General features: G+C 45.1%; 1 protein-coding gene across 1 annotated transcript in view; it reads left to right on the forward strand.

The window, feature by feature from the left end:
- The window catches only part of SLC6A18 (solute carrier family 6 member 18), a 218,716-nt gene that overhangs the window by 13,096 nt on the left and 183,657 nt on the right, over positions 1–21,963 (forward strand). The window contains 1 exon segment of the mRNA XM_029589928.1: positions 11,928–12,068. Within this exon segment, the coding sequence (XP_029445788.1) occupies positions 11,928–12,068 (141 nt within the window).

Raw genomic sequence — 21,963 nt, forward strand, 5'->3', positions numbered from 1 at the left:
CTCTGCCTCCTGGTGGCAGGTGCTCTCTGGGTCCGACCAGGGAGCCTACCAATCCTGCACTAGGCCAAGGGTCCACCTCCTGGCACAAGAAATCCCTCTTGTGCCTTTCCTAAGAAAAGGCAGCATATCAAATGGAAATAAATAGAGAAAAATTATAAAAAAACATTTTTTGTGGGTTTTTTTTTATAAAGTTAGAATCGTCCCTGGTAGGTTTCTTATTTTTCTAATCAATAACATTTTTTCATATATCAAAATCATTCCCATAGGAAATAAAAAGTTCTAACTTATCCCTATCAATTTTAAAAAGCAGAATGAAAATACAAACAAAAAATAAAGTTTGAAATGTTTGTATGCTAATGCCAGAAGTCTAAGAAGTAAGATGGGAGAATTAGAATGTATAGCAGTGAATGATGACATAGACTTAATTGGCATCTCAGAGACATGGTGGAAAGAGGATAACCAATGGGACAGTGCTATTCCAGGGTACAAATAACTGGGAGATGACAGACTCGCTTCGTTTTCGTACCCCTCCCCATTTATTACTTTGTTTCCTTTTCCCCCATCACAAACGACAGGACACTTTCTTTGGAACAATAAAAAGGCCGCAGTTTAATAACCATACCCGAGCCCGCACAATTTATACAACACTCAGTTTTTTCCTTTTGTTTCCCCTCTGTTAATTGCGCCCCCCACCTCTTCCAGTGGTAGAGCTCAATATTAATCCACGCCACTGAGCATCGGCCCCCCTCCTGCTCATTGGCAATCTCGTGTAGCAGCCCCCCCGTACTACACAAGATTCCCCCCCCCCCTTTGTTTAATACTTTTAACCTTAACATCAATACAACCCCTTAAGGGCTCGGGTTTACCGCCCACTGCGACAATACTCACAACTTGAAATTATTATCCCCAACCCGCTAATCTTCACACCGGGTGGGAGGGAGGGAAAAACCTCAGCCCTCTGCCTCAGCTTTTCCTCCTCAACTGGGGAGCACGACCGTTGCTCCTGCTTCTCTTTACCTCCTTACCAATCCTTGCTTCTCCATTCAAATTCTTGTCCCTTATTGGTCACTCCACTTTAGACCATTACCCAATCACGTTCCCCCCCCCCTTTTGAGCACTTCCTTCTCCTGCCTACACTCGCTTTCCCGCCCGTTATCTGCGCAGCGCAAGACAAGCTTGCTCCGCTTCATTAACTGGGAGATGACAGACTCGCTTCGTTTTCGTACCCCTCCCCATTTATTACTTTGTTTCCTTTTCCCCCATCACAAACAACAGGACACTTTCTTTGGAACAATAAATAGGCCGCAGTTTAATAACCATACCCGAGCCCGCACAATTTATACAACACTCAGTTTTTTCCTTTTGTTTCCCCTCTGTTAATTGCGCCCCCCACCTCTTCCAGTGGTAGAGCTCAATATTAATCCACGCCACTGAGCATCGGCCCCCCTCCTGCTCATTGGCAATCTCGTGTAGCAGCCCCCCCGCACTACACAAGATTCCCCCCCCCCCTTTGTTTAATACTTTTAACCTTAACATCAATACAACCCCTTAAGGGCTCGGGTTTACCGCCACAGAACAATGACAACCCCTTTTGTCACTGTTCCCCCCACTGCGGACCTCCAAACTAGCAATAACTTGTTCCAAACCATCCTGTATATCATTATTGAACAAATCCATCCCCACGTCTGATAGATGTACCTGATCAGGACGAAAATACTCTGGTATCACCTCCCACGCCCACTCATGTTTAATCCAAAACCCCCCTTGGTTTACTAACCACTTTCCTATCTGTTTATTCATCTTTTTCACTCCGTTACACCACAATGGTACTCCCAGGAATTTCAGCCGCACAATAATATCCGACCACCCCAACTTAGTGCCCGGCAGGGCATTTAACAATGTACTGAAGTCCTTCTTTATGTTGGCAATCAGGTCCTTACAGGATCCACGTCCTATATCGTTGCCGCCCAGATGAATCAACAAAATTTTCGGCATCTGCCACACCAGAAGACAATGTTGCAGAAAAGGTAAAAGTTCGTTCCAGGTCATCCCTCGCCGACCAAGCCATCTGATTTTCCAATGTCGCGCTTCCAGCTCCAGATGTCGCCCATAAAGTCTCTTCTCTGCTCTATTTTGCGCCCAATGTACGAATGAATGGCCCGCCACCCAGGCCCATTCTCGTTCCCCCCGATGAACCTTCACGACTGCAAAAAACACAACACAATTAATACCTGTTCCCACCCTCAACTATTACTATATTTATTTATTTATTTATGCATTTATCCTATTTTTTTTTTTTTTTTGAAACCACAGCACCAATGCCTTACCCCCCCTGTTTTGTTTTGTTTTGTTTTTTTTGTTTGTTTTTTTTTAGTGCCCTTGCCTAATGTATGATAGAAAAGCATTAGACTTCCACCGACCAATCGCTTGTATCTCCCTGTTCGAGAAACCCCCTTCTGCCGCCGATGTTGCTGCTCCGATCCGGAAAGAATGCGAACTATACCGTTCCACATTCCAGCCAAGAAACCGCACCACCTTTTTCAAAACTTGCCCAAACTGATAGACAGTCACCGGCGAACCATCCTCATGCAATAGTAGTAAACCCTCTGTCCGCGGCCGTACTGCAACAAACTTCTGTATACTTCTTACGGGGCACACTGCCGCATCTACCGCAGGAACTAACGTCACAAACTGCCCTTTACCCAGCTGATCCATTTTTGAACGGTGAATACATATCGTCACCGCCCTACTACACACCCAAACATTCTCAGCCAACAAACCGGACTTAGCCGCACACTGCTTCTTGGAACGCGCCACCAGCTCGTTCACTCGCATTGCCCCGAAGAACGCTAACACAAATGCAACACGGAACAAAAGTACTTCGTAATCAGACCAACAAACCCGTGGCAAACAATCCACTATTACTCTCAAATCTTCGTAGCGAATCGGGAGCCTCCTATCCGGCACGCATCCCTTATCTCTTCTCCACCCCCTCAGCACCCGTTGCAAAAGAAAACTCGCCATAGGATTCCCCCCACCCCTTAACTTCATAAAAAACGCGAACCCAGCCAGGTGCGACTGTACGGCTGACAACGAGTATCCCATATCCCGGGCCCACAACACAAATTCCACCATACTCGCATCTGGTACCGGACCCCCCTGCCAACCATTTCCTATCAAATACTGTGCTAACACATTGTAACCTCGCAGGTAAGCCTTCCAAGTTGCTGGCGCCAGCGACTTCTCAATCAACGTCCATGCTGACTCCGACCCAAACGCCATAGGTGTTCTGGAAACCTCTCGCCTTCCACTTCCGCTTCTGGCGCCACGTCTCTGAAATCCTGCCACTTAAAACGAGAGAGTGCGTCTGCAATTAAATTCTGTTCCCCAGGCACATGTCGGGCTCGAATAGTGATATTCAATTTCAAACATTGAAAAACCATCGCTCTCAACAGTTCGGATACCCGATTACATTTCGCTGACTGTCTATTAATCACCTGCACTACTCCCAAATTATCGCACCAGAACAAAACTTTCTTGTTAGCTAACCGTGAGCCCCAAATGGTTAACGCCACCACTATCGGAAACAATTCAAGGAAAGTAATATTCGCTGTCAATCCATCCTCCCTCCAATCTACTGGCCACTGTTCAGCGCACCAACTGCCTTGAAAATAAATACCGAAGCCAACCCCCCCCCGCGGCATCCGTGAATAACTCCAACTCCTTATTTGTTACCTCTACGTCCTGCATTATACAAACACCAATAAACGACCCCAAGAACGCTTCCCATACCCTCAACTCCTCCTTTACCCTAGATGTCACTCTGATAAAGTGATGACTCGCCCGTATTCCCACTGTGGTACTGGACAACCTCCGGATAAAAGCTCTTCCCATAGGGATCACCCTACAAGCAAAATTGAGCGCTCCAATAAGTGACTGCATCTCCATCAACGTTACTTTCTTCGCTCTTCCTACCCTCTGTACTAACCTATTTAATTTCGACACCTTCTCCTCCGGTAAGCGCGCCACCATATCCACAGCATCAAGCTCAATCCCTAAAAATACCAAGCGTGAAACCGGACCCTCCGTTTTCTGTTCTGCCACCGGAACCCCAAACATTTTAGCCGTCTGTAAAAATCCCACTAATTGCTGCCTACACACCTCAGACCTGGCTGGACCCACAAATAAAAAATCATCTAAATAATGAACGACACCTCCCAAGCCCGTGCTTTGTTCCACCACCCAATGCAGGAAAGTACTAAATGCCTCGAAAAAGGCACAAGAGACTGCACATCCCATAGGTAAACATTTATCTATGTAATAATTACCTTCGAAACAGAAACCCAACAAAGGAAAACACTCAGGATGAATAGGCAACAACCGAAAAGCCGATTCAATATCAGCTTTCGCCAGTAACGCCCCCTTTCCTGCGGACTGTACTAAACTCACCGCTTCGTCGAACGAAGCATAACGGACTGAACAAAACTCTCTAGGTATCTGGGCATTCACTGACCTGCCCTGTGGGTGCGATAAATTTAATATGAATCGGAACTTACCCGCCTCCTTCTTAGGAATCACTGCAACAGGAGACAAGTACATATTTACAAATGGTTGAGAAACAAACGGCCCCGCAACCCTTCCTAACTTAACCTCTTCTTCAATTTTATCCCGCACTATCTGTGCATGTAAACTAGCAGACCTCGCATTTCTGCCTCTCCCCCCCTCTGAGGAGCCCTCAAAAGGAATCACAAAACCCTCCCGAAACCCATCAGCTAACTTTTGTGCAGCCTCTCGATTAGGATACCTTGCTAACCAAGGCTCCATCGCTGCCAAGGATACCGGCGATTCTGCCAAGGTTCCCAAGCCCTTAAACCTTTCCTCCTCTACCTTGGGTACCGCTAACTCCTTGGCCACATTTGATGGCTGCATGCGCTCCCCCACAGCTAGAACACACGTGCCAGAACTTGCAGTCCGGGAATAAACAGGCCGCTTTGTTGAATCTCCAACAAGCGTCATTTCCACCTGCCCTGGGCTTGGCAACCAGCCCTCCCCTAACGGCTTGACCTCCCGTCCGAAAGGAATGCCCTGTTTCAGAAAACCTGCCAGACCCGATGCCTACCCCAGTGCCACTATACCCTACTCCCCCTGCTTGCGGTCCTTTTGCCCCTTTATAAGTCATTTGTGTCAACCACAAATTTATATCTTGCGAACCCCACGACATTGCCCTAGACCCCGCCATCTTGTCTCGAAATTTTTCATCATAATTGAGCCAAGCCCAACCTTCATAATCTCGAAACGCTCCTAATATGCTATCCGCATAGGACAGCAAAGCTCCATATTGTGAAGAGTCATAATGACCTACCACGCTTGCTAACCTTAGAAACCCCCTAACCCAGTTAACTATGTTCTTTGCTACTTTAATCCCCCCTTCCTTATGATGCTTCTTTTTGCCCTTCTTTTTACTCTTCTTCACACCCCTCCTATCCTCTAACAATCGAAATATATTAATATATCTCCTCTTCCGTATCCGCCTACGCAATTTCCTCGGAACCCCTTCCCAGAGCTCCGCCAGTGTAGCGCATGCTGCTTGCCCTGCGCCATGCAACGGTCCTTCTTCTAAAACTGCAACATATTTAGGCCCCGGCTCTGAAGACTCGCTAGACGAATCTGACTCACTAGATGAAGAACTAGCTGACATCTCTCTCCTTGCCTTTTTTGCCCTCTTTTTGCCACCCACTACCCTTTGCAGCACCTCACCTGCACCCTGCGAAGGCTCCTTCGCCGGCTGCTCCTTGGTAACCGTCCCCCTACGCCCCGCTACAGGACCGATCCGAGCCACCTCTTCCTCGCATTCCTGGTCTCTCCAGGATTCTTGTTGCGACGTCCCTGGCCGAGGTTCATCCTCTGGATCTGAAAAACAAAATACCTCCCTGCTGCTGCCACCCCATGGCCTAGTAACCGTTCCGCTACCCACCGCCGGCCTTCTATACCTCACCTTACCTTCAGTGCACTCATTGCCCCTCATCTCAGAAGCAACCACTTTTCCAAAGGGATCACCGCCAGGACTTGTCCCACCATACCCTTCACCTTGCCTTCTCTCTGTTGCCCATCCCCCGAACCTGTCACCCTCTGCTCCCACATACCCTCCTGGATACTCCCCGGCATGAACACTGCGCGCGTCCTCTCCCACCCTGATAAGTAGTTCCTTGCCGCTAACTTGCCGCCTAAACCCTGAGCCCTCCTCGCCCCGGGGCCGGCCGGCCGGGGACCTCCCCCGCTGTGCATGATTTCCCTCAGGAAACCAATTGCTGAAGTTTACATTCTGTCTAACTACACCCCCAAACCCGGGAGGGGTCTCCCTTCTGCTGTGCTCAACGTGAGGGGGAATGTCTGCCAATTGCTTGGGCCCGGAAGCCCGCGAGAACGGGCCCCGGCCACCCGCGCTGAAACCCCCTTTGCCCCGCAAGCACGCGCTCCTCCCTCTCCCGCTGCGCGAGCAGGCAAGGGAACGACGGGGGCGGGAGGGTCTGAGACACCCAGCCGTAACTCGAGCCGGCAAAGGCGGGGGCGGAACCGAAGCATGAGCAGCATCAACGGCCGCCGGCACAGCGCGCCTATCCGGGTCATCCTCCGCATCCAGGAATGAGAATTCCATGGCAGAGGCATTCAAAGAAATCTCCGCCACATCTCCCAATGCTGCCCCGCGCGCAGGCACTAAGGGGGTGGTGGGGTCTACAGGCTCGGAGGGCTCGGGGCCACTCTCACCTGAATCCGCCAAATCTCCTGCTAGCTTCTCAGCGTGATAAGAGGGGGAGAGATCTTTGCCGGGAATGGCCCCGAGGACGAGTGAATAAGGCGCGGCGGGGGTAGGGCACACAGTAGCAGAGGAAGCGCGCACGAGCGGACGAGGGCGAACTGAGGCGGCCGGCTCGGCGGCAGCACGGCGTGGAGGCGCCCCCCCAGCACGAGGGGGAGGACGGCTGCGAGTGCAGACTTTCTTCGGCATGCTGCGCCGCCCCCACAAACTTCCCTTCGCTTAAAAACAAAGGTAACAGTTTTTTATTTATTATATTTATTTTTCTTTGGTTTTTTTTTTTTTTTATGTCGATTATCGACACCACTGCTAGTCTCCGGACTCACTATCAATTTGCAAATCGAGGTAAGAATTACCTTACCCTCACGTACTACTCCAACACCACCGTGAAAAAACCTCAGCCCTCCGCCTCAGCTTTTCCTCCTCAACTGGGGAGCACGACCGTTGCTCCTGCTTCTCTTTACCTCCTTACCAATCCTTGCTTCTCCATTCAAATTCTTGTCCCTTATTGGTCACTCCACTTTAGACCATTACCCAATCACGTTCCCCCCCCCCCCCCCTTTTGAGCACTTCCTTCTCCTGCCTACACTCGCTTTCCCGCCCGTTATCTGCGCAGCGCAAGACAAGCTTGCTCCGCTTCATTTATATCGCAATGACAGAGAGGAGCACCTGAGAGGCGGTGTAGCTCTTTATGGAAATAAATAGAGAAAAATTATAAACAAACATTTTATGTGTTTTTTTTTATAAAGTTAGAATTGTCCCTGGTAGGTTTCTTATTTTTACAATCAATATTATTTTTTCATATATCAAAATCATTCCCATATGATGGCATAGAGTCCAACAGGATAAACATCCTGCATGAGACTAAATGCACAATCGAATCTTTATGGGTAGAAATCCCTTGTATGTTGGGGAAGACTATAGTGATAGGAGTATACTACCATCCACCTGGCCAAAATAGTGAGATGGACAGTGAACTTCTAAGAGAAATTAGGGAAGCAAACCAAATTGGTAGTGCGGTAATAATGGGAGATTTCAATTACCCCAATATTGACTTGGTAAATGTATCATCAGGACATGCAAGAGATTAAGTTCCTAGATGGAATAAATGACAGTTTTATGGAGCAATTGGTTCAGGAACCGATGAGAGAGGGAGCAATTTTAGATCTAATTCTCAGTGGAGCACAGGATTTGGTGAGAGAGGTAATGGTGGTGGGGCCACTTGGCAATAATGATCATATTATGATCAAATTTGAATTAGTGACTGGAAGGGGGACAGTAAGCAAATCCATGAATCTCGTGCTAAACTTTCAAAAGGGAAACTTTGATAAAATGAGAAAAATAGAAAAAAAACTGAAAGGAGCAGCTACAAAGGTAAAAATTGTGCAAGAGGCATGGTCATTGTTAAAAAATACCATCCTAGAAGCACAGTACAGATGTATTCCACACATTAAGAAAGGTGGAAGGAAGGCAAAACGATTACCGGCATGGTTAGAAGTTGAGGTGAAAGAAGCTATTTTATTCAAAAGATCTTCATTAAAAAATTGGAAGAAGGATCCAACAGAAGAAAGTAGGATAATGCAAAAGTATTGTCAAATTAAGTGTAAGACATTGATAAGACAGGCTAAGAGAGAATTTGAAAAGAAGTTGGCCGAAGAGGCAAAAACTCACAGTAAAAACCTTTTAAATATATCCGAAGCAGAAAGCCTGTGAAGGAGTCAGTTGGACCGTTAGATGATCAAGGGGTTAAAGGGGCACGTAGAGAAGATAAGGCCATCATGGAAAGATTAAACAATTTCTTTGCTTCGGTGTTTACTAAAGAGGATGTTGGGGAGATACCTGTACCGAAGAAGGTTTTCATGGGTAATGATTCAGATGGACTGAATCAAATAACGGTGAACCTAGGAGATGTGGTAGGCCTGATTGATAAACTGAAGAGTAATAAATCACCTGGACTGGATGGTATACACCCCAGGGTTCTGAAGGAACTCAAAAACGAAATTTCAGACCTATTGGTAAAAATGTGTAACCTATCATTAAAATCATCCATTGTACCTGAAGACTGGAAGGTGGCTAATGTAATCCCAATATTTAAAAAAGGCTCCATGGGTGATCCGGGAAACTACAGACCAGTTAGCCTGACTTCAATGCCAGGAAAAATAGTGGAAAGGGTTCTAAATATCAAAATCACAGAAAATTTAGAAAGACATGGTTTAATGGAACAATGTCAAAATGGCTTTACCCAAGGCAAGTCTTGCCTCACAAATCTGCTTCACTTTTTTGAAGAAGTTAATAAACATGTAGATAAAGGTGAACCGGTAGATGTATTGTATTTGGATTTTCAGAAGGCGTTTGACAAAGTTCCTCATGAGAGGCTTCTAGGAAAAGTAAAAAGTCATGGGATACGTGGCAATGTCCTTTCGTGGATTACAAACTGGCTAAAAGACAGGAAACAGAGAGTAGGATTAAATGAACAATTTTCTCAGTGGAAGGGAGTGGGCAGTGGAGTACTTCAGGGATCTGTATTGGGACCCATGCTTTTCAATATATTTGTAAATGATCTGGAAAGAAATATGACGAGTGAGGTAATCAAATTTGCAAATGATACAAAATTATTCAGCGTAGTTAAATCACAAGCAGATTGTGATAAATTGCAGGAAGAACTTGTGAGACTGTAAAATTGGGCATCCAAATGGCAGATGGAATTTAATGTGGATAAGTACAAGGTGATGCATATAGGGAAAAATAACCCATGCTATAGTTACACAATGTTAGGTTCCTTATTAGGAACTACCACCCAAGAAAGAGATCTAGGCATCATAGTGGATAACACATTGAAATCGTCGGTTCAGTGTGCTGCGGCAGTCAAAAAAGCAAACAGAATGTTGGGAATTATTAGAAAGGGAATGGTGACTAAAACGGAAAATGTCATAATGTCTCTATATCGCTCCATGGTGAGACTGCAACTTGAATACCGTGTACAATTCTGGTCGCTGCATCTCAAAAAAGATATAGTGATGGAGAAGGTACAGAGAAGGGTGACCAAAATGATAAAGGGGATGGAACAGCTTCCCTATGAGGAAAGACTAAAGAGGTTAGAACTTTTCAGCTTGGAAAAGAGACGGCTGAGGTATGATAGGGGATCATGATAGGTCTAGAACGGGTAAATGTGAATTGGTTATTTACTCTTTCAGATAGAGATGTGAATCGTTTTTTGACAATTTAAAATATCGTCCGATATTTTTTAAATCGTCATTAATCGTTAAAGAGTGCAATACAATAGAAATTCCACCGATTTATCGTGAAAAAATCGTTAATCGGGTTAGTGCACATTAATGGGAGTTAGGACACAAAAACCCCACCCTGACCCTTGAAAACCGCTCCCTTAGCCTCCACCACCCTCCTGACCCCCCCAAAAACATTTTAAAATTACCTGGTGGTCCAGCGGGGGTCCCGGGAGCGTTCTCTCGCGCTTGGGCTGTTGGCCGATAAACAAAAAACCCACCCCGACCCTTTAAAACCGCTCCCTTAGCCTCCCCACCCTCCTGACCCCTGCTGGATGGTCCGACTGTCCACTGGATGGCCCGCACCATTTTTAAAGATGGCGCTGGCCATCCAATGCTCCTACCATGTGTCAGGGGCCGGCCAATGGCACAGTTACCCTGTCACATGGTAAGGGCAAAGGGCCATCAGCACCATTTTATTAGTGGCAGCCGATGGCCCGAGAGCGGGAGATCGCTCCCGGGGCCACTGGACCACCAGGTAATTTTAAAACGTTTTTGGGGGGGTCGGGAGGGTGGTGGAGGCTAAGGGAGTGGTTTTAAAGGGTCGGGGTGGGTTTTTTGTTTATCGGATCAGGCGCAGCCGATAAAAAAAAAAACCGATCGGGCCGGACAAAAAAAAATGCACGATTTGAATCGGAACCGTTTCTGATTCACATCTCTGCTTTCGGATAATAGAAGGACTAGGGGGCACTCAATGAAGTTTGCATGTGGCACATTTAAAACTAATCGGAGAAAGTTGTTTTTCACTCAACGCACAATTAAACTCTGGAATTTGTTGCCAGAGGACATGGTTAGTGCAGTGAGTGTAGCTGTGTTTAAAAAAGGATTGGATAAGTTCTTGGAGGAGAAGTCCATTACCTGCTATTAATTAAGTTGACTTGGAAAATAGCCACTCCTATTACTAGCAATAGTAACATGGAATAGACTTAGTTTTTGGGTACTTGCCAAGTTTTAATGGCCTGGATTGGCCACTGTTAGAAACAGGATGCTGGGCTTGATGGACCCTTGGTCTGACCCAGTATGGCATGTTCTTATGTTCTTAATGTACTCCAGCTCAGCCTTACATAAGCAACTATATTCAGATGTGAAGGGTCTGGGAGGTACATATGCATTTTTATCAATCAGTATTTATAGACAGAACTGTAGGTGGAATGGAAAATGTTAATGTAACATCTATGATGACTTCAGCATATCATAAATATCTATTTTAAGACTGACAAATTTCTTTCTTTGCAAATATCTCATATATATTTACTTTTTTGGTTGTTGCTATTTGACGGAAAGGGGATATGAGCAGGGTAAATAGGGAATGGTTATTTACCCTTCAAATTGTATTAAGGCTACTGGACAATCCATGAAACTTGCAGGTATCGAGATTTAAAACAAATTGGATAAGTTGGGTTGATTTACAAAACTCAGAATCAAACTGTTGAATTTGTTTACCAGAGGTTATGGTCAAAGAATCTAGCATACAGATGTTTAAAAATTTGAACAAGCTCCTAGAGGAACATTTCATAAACGTTTATTAGCCAGGTAGACTAGGGGGGAAAGCCATTGCTTTTCTCTGGGAGTGAGCAACAAGAAATGTATCCACTCTTTAGAATCTGCCAGATACTTCCTAATAATCCGGATTTCTCATTTTAAATCTCCAGCAGCAAAATGTAATGTTTGGTGAATCCTGCCTTTAATGCAAGCATTGTCATGTATTGTTGCTTACATAAGGAGTAACATGACATTCATAAGTTAGTATTGTATACAATTTAATAATTGGCAGGGTAAATAGGTTGGTGGATATTCAAGGTTCTAATTGTAAATAATTGTATTTTCAGGAGCATTTTTGATCCCATACTTAATTGCACTTGTCTTGGAAGGAATCCCTTTGTTTCATATTGAACTTGCAATTGGACAGCGGCTGAGAAAAGGGAGCATAGGTGCCTGGAGTACAATTTCACCATATCTTGGAGGACTTGGTATGTTATATTACCAGTAATAATCAACATGTATTTTAGAGAATACATTACAATTAAAACAGGTTCAATCTAACTACATTAGGGAGGTAGGTTTATCTTCTATATTGAAATGTCTTCTATAGTTTGTTCCAATTATGTCTTGCACTCAGTGTGAATTGAGGTTTGCAATTTTCTTTTTTTTTCAAACTAAACAGGATGCAGATTCTCAAACAAATTTGCATGTTCATGTGTTTTGACTCTGTTAAAAGAGAGAGATCTGAAATACACTCCTTTTTGGAACTGATACAAAATGTAATGCTATTTTATTGACCTAGAATGTGCAAATTTCATCCAAATTTTCTTTGTACAAAGACCCCAGAGTTGTTAGATTTAAAAAGCTGCAAGCAGGGCAGTGATGGGAACTCATTAGCTCCATACTAAAGCCCCTTAATTGTCTGCTGGTGAGAACCGAATACAATTTAGGTATAATTTTGTAACATCACACATAAGTTAGCTAGAAAATCTGCACACCAATTTTCAAAGCTGACCTACAAACCTTAAGTCTACTTTGAAAATTATAACACTGACTTTACCAGCTGAAGTGAAACCTGCTAAAACATCCACCCAAATTTCACATGAAAATTTACATGCAATGAGGATAACTTTCATACCAGTCTGTGTGGCCCCATATATGCATGCCTGGAGACCTACTACAGTGTTTTATAACCTGCACGTATGACATATCTGCAGATTCTAAAATAGACATGTCTGGTAACATGCAAATACCTGCAATGCATAGAAAGCATGTAGTATTCCTGTTTTAAAAGTGCTGTGTGTACAGCCATAGATACACACTATTTTATAAACTAAACAAGCCGTTAAGCCCGTTAAAACGGGCTACATTAACATTTTTTTTGGATCATTTCCTTCCCCCTCATTCTCCCTCCCACCTCCCCCACTCTCTCCCCTCAGTCACTCCTCTCTCTCCCCCCCTCCCTCCCTCCTCCCCTCAGTCACTCCCCCTCCCTCAGTCACTCCTATCTCCCCCTCCCCCAGTCACTCCCCCCTCCTCCCCTCAGTCACTCCCCCCTCCCCCCTCCCCTGAGTCACTCCTCCCTCCCCCCTCCCCTCAGTCACTCCTCCCTCCTCCCTCCCCTCAGTCACTCCTCTCTCCCTCCTCCCCTCAGTCGATCTCCGCCGAAGACCCAAAGCGGCGGCCCGAAGACGCAGAGCGGCGGCGGCATGCGCGCGAGGGAGGGACAGACTTCCTTTTGTCCGTCTGTCCCTCCCTCGCGCACATGCCGCCGCCGCTCCGGGCCACCGCTGCCGCCGCTCCGGGCCGCGGCTACCGCCGCTCCTGCCCGGGTCTTCGGGCCGGTGCCGCCGCCGCCGCTCTTCGGGCCGCCGCTTCCGCTCCCGCCGCTCCGGGTCTTCGGGCCGCTGCTCCTGCCGCTCCGGGTCTTCGGGCCGCCGCTCCGGGTCTTCGGGCCGGTGCCACCGCCGCTCCGGGTCTTCGGGCCGGTGCCGCCGCCGCTCCGGGTCTTCGAGCTGCCACTCCCGCCGCTCCGGGTCTTCGGGCCGCCGCTCCTACAGCGCCATTTTTATTTTTAAGAGGCACACTGTGACCGACGTGCTCGCATGCGCGGTAGAGCTGCTCTCTACTGCGCATTTGCGGCACGTCGGTCAACCTTCGTTTATTAGGTTGATGTAGGATATGAGAGAGAGAGAGAATCTTTATAAGACTCAGTCTGATACTCTATATATGGACCATGGTAAGGGGGCACTTTGATTCAGGGTGAGTTTTCGGTAGGTGGGTTGGAGTTAGGGGGGATGGTGTTACAGATACATTCAGAAGTATCCATTATAAAATTAACATCATTAAAGAATTGTAGACCTTATAAGTGATGTCAATTCTAATAAGAGGAATTGATTTGTACACTGCAATCTCTGCTAGCTACAGTGTACAAATCAACTCCTTTTCATCCCTTGATGGACAATGGAAAAAAAACACTGGTCTGATGTTATACTGGACCACTGGTTCATAAAGAACCGCAGCCTGCCCCAGACCAGCGTATCCATCGTCCCAGGTATGGATAACTAAACTAAGCTCCAGTGAAAATCCCATTCCTGGAGTTGACTGATGTGCCTGCTGGGCCTTGGGAGCTCTCTACTGCTTGGGATGGCTGCAGGAGCCCTGATGCTGCTGACGGGAGTGAGGGGGTGGAGGATAGTACTTCCTCTGGCGAAAGAAAGACTTCTGCCCCAATCTTACCAACCTTCAGGCTGAGAAGGATGGGTCTAGAGTGCTTGGTGGAGAGTTCTTGGAGGGTTTCATGGTGGTCCCTGAGCTGGGCCACTGCATCTCTCACCCTATCTCCAAAGAAATTCTCCCCAGTACATGGCACATGAGCAAGTCTTTCCTGTACCTCTGGTCGGAGATCCAAAGCACGCTACCATGTCATTCTGCAGCCACCGATTCCTGCTGCAGAGACCCTCGATGCCTTTTTGAAAATACCATAGGCCTCTCGGACCTCATGTTTTCCACACTCCAGGCCCTTATGCACCAGCGACATGAAGGAGTACTTCTGTTGCTGAGGCAACTGCTCGGCCACATCCTGCACCTGCTTCCAGATGACCCATGACTATTGGCTCATGTAGAGCTGGTAGGAAGCTATGTGGGCATTCAGCATGGCTCTTTGAAAAACCTCTCTCCTATCCATCACTCTGTGATCCTTCCCTGGGGACACCGAGGAATGGGTCCAAGACTGCTTGGCTCCCTTGAGAGCAGATTTTACTACCACCGACTGGTGGGGAAGCTGTTATCGAACCCAGGAGACTTCTGAAAGAGGTAAACTCCATCAGCCATCTTATTCATGGGGAGCACTGTGAGGTAACTACTTAGGAGGCTCCATGAATTGGAGGATTTCAAGCATTTTGTGCCTAGCATCCTCCTGTCAGTAACTGAAAAGGGATGACCTCCATCATCACCCGAACTAAACCTACAAAGGATAGGTCCTCAGGCAGAGACCTCCTTTACTCCTCTGACGGAGAAGGGTGGAGGGCTCCGTAGTGTCATCCCCCCAGAGGTCATAGGGGCCCTCATACTCACTGACATCAACAGGGGATGGAACCCTGGGTGCTTGACCTTCATCCAGAGGTGCAGGCACTGGTGGGCCTAGACGGGGGTCTGCAGGCCTTGGCATGTTGGTCAACTTAGACAGAGCTTCCTCCTCCAAGGAACTGGTCACGACAACCGATTCAGCAGGGGGAGGCTGCAGTACCTTGATGCCAACCCAGGAACCGAAAGCAACTGGATGGGTAATGTGCCGATGAGCGCATGGAGTTTCTCCAATAGCAGCTCCAAGATGAATGGTGCTGTCTCCAGTGCCGTTGGTGCCACGGGACCAATGTCCCACATTACCCACTCAAATTCTAGCTATACTCGCCTCTCAAGCTCCTCCTCAAACATTGCCATTGCCAACACCGAATGGGAGGAAGGAGGGGTGACCAGATATATAGTGAATACACTAATACATTTTAAGGATCCTAATTGTATGCATTCCTACTCCCATAGCAACCTAAAACTTAACTAGTAACTGAACAAATTTAAGATGAAGGCAGCAGTCCAGCAGCAAGAAGTGGGCCTCCTGGTCTTTTGCATTGAGTCACATATATGATTTTTTACCCACCAGTGAGAAGTTGTACATGTGCATCTGATGCAAAGAGCTCCTGTCTCTCAGAGAATGAGTTTGATCTCTGGAAGCTAGAGTGGCAGACCTGGAGGAGCTGAGGCAGACAGAGAGATATATAGATGAGACCTTCCGAGACATAGTAGCCAAGTCCCAACTCCAGACTGGCAGCCCTGGTGCTGCCTTGGAGAAGGAAGGTCTCATGATCGGAGAGCATCAACCTGGTGCAGAAGGAAATGATCCTGTAGTAAGGACCTGCTCTCCAGGTGGTGCATTGTCCTCTCACACCTAGGATGTGTCTCCCAGGACTACTGCCAATGTGGGAAGGGTTAGGTCAGCTGTCATAGTTGGTGATTTGATTATTAGGAATGTAGACAGCTGAGTGGCTGGTGGGCGTGAGGATCGCCTGGTAACATGCCTACCTGGTGCAAAGGTGGCAGACCTCACACGTTACCTAGATAGGACTTTAGACAGTGCTGGGGAGGAGCCAGCTGTTGTGGTACATGTGGGCACCAACAATATAGGAAAATGTGGGAGGGAGATTCTGGAAACCAAGTTTAGGCTCTTAGATTGAAAGCTGAAATCCAGCACCTCCAGGGTAGCATTCTCTGAGATACTCCCTGTTCCATGTGTAGGTCACCAGAGGCAGGCAGAGCTCCAGAGTCTCAATGCAGGGATGAGACGAGGGTGCAAGGAAGAGGGATTCAGTCTTGTAAGGAACTAGGGAACTTTTAGGGGAAGAGGGAGTCTTTTCCGAAAGAATGGGCTTCATCTTAACCAGGTGGAACCAGGCTGCTGGCGCTTACCTTTAAAAAGGTGATAGAGCAGCTTTTAAACTACAACAAAGGGGAAATTCAACAATCACTCAACAGTGCATGGTTTGGAGGGAGGTATCTTCAAAGGATACTAATGAAGCATTAAAGTTAGGGCATCCCAACAGAGAGGCTCCAATAATAAGAAAAGTAGTCCAAGTGCCTACAATTAAAAACTCACCTGAGCTAAAAGATTCCAATTTATCTCTGACAACTAAAAAGCACAATGTAAATACAAACAAAGAACACACTTTCAAATGTTTGAATGCTAATGCCAGAAGTCTAAAAAGGAAGATGGGAGAATTAGAGTGCAAAGCAGTGAATGATGACAAAGACTTAACTGGCATCTCAGAGACATGGTGGAAAGAGACAACCAATGGGACAATGCTTTACTGGGGTACAAATTATATCGCAATGACAAAGAGGAGCATCTGGGTGGTGGGGTGCGCTTTATGTCCGGGATGGCATAGAATCCAACAGGATAAAGATCCTACATGAGACTAAATGCACAATCAAATATTTATGGGTAGAAATCCCTTGTGTTTTAGGGAAGAATATAGTGATAGGTGTATAATACCATCCACCTGGCCAAGATGGTCAGATAGACAGTGAAATGCTAAGAAAAAGTATTTAAATATGGGTGGAGGTATATCGAAGTATGTACATGATACTATGAAGTAATTGGAAACAACGTTAGAATTATAGATTCTGGTAAGTGGAATATTGGAGCTTGTATCATTGAGAGTTGAGAGAGTCTTAATTCTTTTGTAATTGCTTTGGATCCAGGTGAGTCATATGAGAAAGTCCATGCTATTCAAAAAAGCCTTCCCAGACTCGGATTTAACCTTAACTCTCCTCCAACCATCTTCCAATAACTACCCATATGCAGAAAACCAACACTACCCTCACATAATAAATCCTACTATTAGTTCAAATGGACAATTCCTAGCAATTACCACAATCTCCTGTTAATGTACCTCATCAAATCTTTGTAAATGTACCTTGTCAAAGTTAGATTAATATATTATGTTAATTTTTTCATATCACTTCTCTGCTCCAAGTTGTACTTATCCCTGTTTTATTGTAACTGTAATTGTTTTTTGGTTCAACACATGTTATTTACTTTGTTCTCTATACCTCTCATCACTCCCCTGTTTATTGTAAACCGGCATGATGTGACACTCTCACGAATGCCGGTATAGAAAAAACTAAAATAAATAAAAATAAAAAATGTTAAGAAATAGGGGGGGAGGGGATGGTTGTAGGAGGAGGATCGGCATCTGTATTAAGGGAAGAGTAATTTATCCTATGCTGTATATGTTTGTTTGAAGAGCTAGGTATTTAGGAGTTTTCTGAATAGTTTTATGTTGCCTTCTTTCCATAAGTTTTCAGGTAGGGTATTCCATAGGCATGATCATGCTAGGGAAATCGTTCTGTCCCATACTGAGGTAAGTCTGGCGGAGGTGATTGTGGGTATTGATAGTCATGCTTTATTGGTTGATCTTGTGTTGCATTTTGGGTTGTATATTTGGATTACATCCTTTAACCAATTAATTTCTTTTCCATAGATTGACTTATGTAGTATGGAGAGTACTTTAAACTCGATCCTTTTTTCAAATTAGGGAAGCTAACCAAATTGGTAGTGCATTAATTACCCCAATATTTACTGGGTAAGTGAAACATCAGAATATGCAAGAGAGATAAAGTTCCTGGATGGAATAAATGACAGTTTTATGGAGCAATTGGTTCAGGAACCGACGAGAGAGGGAACAATTTTAGATCTAATTCTCAGTGGAGGGCAGGATTTGGTGAGAGAGGAAACAGTGGTGGGGCTGCTTGGCAATAGTGATCTTAATATGATCAAATTTGAATTAATGACTGGAAGGGGGATAGTAAGTAAATCTATGGCTTCAGTGCTAAACTTTCAAAGGGGAAACTTTGATAAAATTAGAAAAATAGTTTAAAAAAAACTGAAAGGTACAGCTACAAAGGTTAAGAGTGTTCAACAGGCATGGGCATTATTAAAAAATACCATCCTAGTAGCATAGTCCAGATGGATTCCATGCATTAAGAAAGGTGGAAGGAAGGGAAAATGATTACCAGCATGGTTAAAAGGTGAGGTTAAAGAGGCTATTTTAATCAAAAGATCTTCATTCAAAAATTGGATGAAGGATCCATCAGAAGAAAATAGGATAAAGCATTAGCATTGGCAAGTTAAATGTAAGACATTGATAAGACAGGCTAAGAGATAATTTGAAAAGAAGTTGGCCATAGAGGCAAAAAATCAAAATAAATATTTTTTAAAATATATCCAAAGCAGAAAGCCTGCGGAGTTGGCTGGACTGTTAGATGATTGAGGGGTGAAAGGAGTACTTACAGAAGACAGGGCCATCGTGGAAAGATTAAACAATTTCTTTGCTTCGGTGTTTACTGAAGAGGATGTTGGGGAGATCCCCATTCCGAAGAAGGTTTTCATGGGTAATGATTCAGATGAACTGAACCATATCACGGTGAACCTGGAAGATGTGGTAGGCCTGATCGGCAAACTGAAAAGTAGTAAATTACCTGGACCGGATGTTATACACCCTAGGGTTCTAAAAAACTATTTCAATTAATTTGTAACCTATCATTTAAATCATCTGTTCTACCTGAAGACAGGAAGATGGCCAATGTAATCCCAATATTTAAAAAGGGATTCAGGGGAGATCCAGGAATCTATAGACTGGTGAGCCTGACTTCAGTGCCGGGAAAAATCGTGGAAACTGTTATAAAGAATAAAAACACAAAATATTTATATAGATCTGCTTTGATGGGACACAGCCAACATGGATTTACCTAAGGGAAGTCTTGCCTTAGATATCTCCATATATTTTTTGAAGGGGTGAATAAACATTTTGACAAAGTTGAACCAGTAGATGTGGTATATTTGGATTTTCAGAAGGCATTTCACAAAGTCCCTCATGAGAGGCTTCTAAGAAACTAAAAAGTCATGGTATAGGTGGCGATGTCCTTTCGTGGATTACAAACTGGTTAAATGACAGGAAACAGACTAGGATTAAATGGTCTATTTTCACAGTGGATAAAGGTAAACAGTGGAGTGGCTTGGATTGGTGCTTGGATTGGTGCTTTTTAATATATTTATAACTGATCTGGAAAGGGGTACGATGAGTAAGGTGATCAATTTTGTGGAGGACACAAAATTATGCAGAGTAGTTAAAGATTTCAGGAAGAGACGGCGCTGATTCATCGTTCCAGAGTTTTTCAAATCGCTGACGGTTCATGCCAGGCCCTCCTTCTTTATTTTGATAATAAAGTTTATTTTGCTCTGCTGCTCATATGATAGACTTACTGTTCTCGTTTATCTCTCTTCCAGAAATCTTTTCTCCTGGATAACCCCCGCATTTCTCCTGTGAGCACATTGCCTTTCATCGCATCACTATTCTATGAAAACACTTTGACACACTATTATCAATTAATTTCTTGGGCCTCTGTCCCTCCCAACGCAGCCCATGTGGTGAAAAACGGTCCGTGTCGGGAGATCGAAACCTACCTTAACAAGTCGTGAATAAAAGGTTGAAATGCTTAGATTTCTCATCTCTTTGTTTCATTTATTGATTTGTTTACCACAAGGATCAGTGAATGTTTAGCGCTATACCACCGGGTATTCTTTGGTTATTTTAGAATCTGGACATTTGTCATATGTGCAGGTTATAAAACACTATAGTAGATCTCCAGGCATGCATATATGGGGCCACATAGACTAGTATGAAAGTTATCCCCCTTTGTGCATGCCTTCGTGCAATCCGTAGTGCTAACATTCATATTAACATGTTTGTAACCTGCCTATGGGCCTCATTTTCTAAAGTATCACAGGCCTGCGATACTTTAGAAAATGAGGGGCGGGGGGCCGAAACGGGGGGCGGGCCTGCGCTAGCCGGCAGCAATCACACTGTCGCGGTGCGATTGCTGCCGGTTTCGCACCCAATAGTGCTACCATAGGAGGTGTAGCTATTGGGAGCGAAATAGGCAGCGAAAAGGCACCTACCTTTTCGCTGTCCACTGCGTCGGCGCAGAGGAGGCCCCGGTGACACCCCGACTCCTCCTCTTCCGGGGCCGACTCCGCCCCCATACTGGTATCGCACGCGATAAGGGACTTTTCGCATGCAAAAGGTCCCTTATCGCGTACGAGCGGCTTGGAAAATGAGGCCCTATGTTTGTAAACCGTTATGATGGCTTTAAAATGAAGCTGAATGATGGTATATAAAACCTGACAAATAAATAAATGAATGAATGTAAATTTTCATGTGAAATTTGGGTGGATGTTTTAGCAGGTGTCACTTGGGCTGGTAAAGTTAGTGTTATAATTTTCAAAGTAGACTTAAGGTGTGTAGGTCAGCTTTGAAAATTGGTATAACATGTGCAGATTTTCTAGCTAACTTATGTGCGATGTTACAAAGTTACACCTAAATTGTATTTGGTTCTCACCAGCAGCCAATGAAGGGGCTTTAGTATGGAGCTAATGAGTTCCCATCACTGCCCTGCCTGCGGCTTTTTAAATCTAGCAACTCTGGGTTCTTTGTAGAAAAAAAAATTGAATGAAATTTGCACATTCTAGGTCAATAAAATAGCGTTACATTTTGTATCATTTCCAAAAAGGAGTGTATTTCAGATCTCTCTTTTCCCTTCTTTTAATAGGCACACACATGCTTCATGGCCTGCACCGTGTATCTTGGGTGTCCAGAATTCTTTTTTCAAAAACTTTTTTTTAAACTAAATCTGCTTTATTTGATTCCTTCTACTTACTATCGCTACAATACTATTAAGAGGAATCACAGATAGCAGGATTTTTCTTTTTTTTTCAATGTACCCTTGTGTGTGGCATACCTTTATGCCAGCCCTGGGTAATTTGGACATGCTAATCCCTGTATTGCATCGGGATTTATGGATCCATGTCCAAAACGCATGTCCAATCACATGTTAAGGCATGCGCTAGCCACTGTGCACGATATTGCACTGGCCCCTGTGTGTGAGAGCCACATGAGTATGTGAGAGAGAGAGAGAGCTTGCATGTGTGTGAGCCACATGTGTATGAGAGTGCCTGCATGTGTATTTGAGAGCGAGAGAGCTTGCATGTGCATGTGTGTATAAGAGAGAGAGTACCTGCATGTATGTATGAGGGAGACAGTTACTGCATATGCATGAGTGCCTGCATCTTTATGAGAGAGAAAGCAAGAGCCTCCAAGTGTGTATGAGAGACAGAGAGCCTGCATGTTTTTGAAAGCTGCATGTATATGAGAGAGTGCCTGCATGTGTGTATGACAGCGAGAGAGCTTGTGTGTGTGTGTGTGTAAGAGCCTGCATGTGTATGAGGAGAGAAAGCCTGTGTGTGAAGGAAAGAGAGAAAGGATAAAGACT

Source organism: Rhinatrema bivittatum, chromosome 2 (assembly GCF_901001135.1).
Source record: "Rhinatrema bivittatum chromosome 2, aRhiBiv1.1, whole genome shotgun sequence".
In the NCBI taxonomy this organism is placed as follows: domain Eukaryota; kingdom Metazoa; phylum Chordata; class Amphibia; order Gymnophiona; family Rhinatrematidae; genus Rhinatrema; species Rhinatrema bivittatum.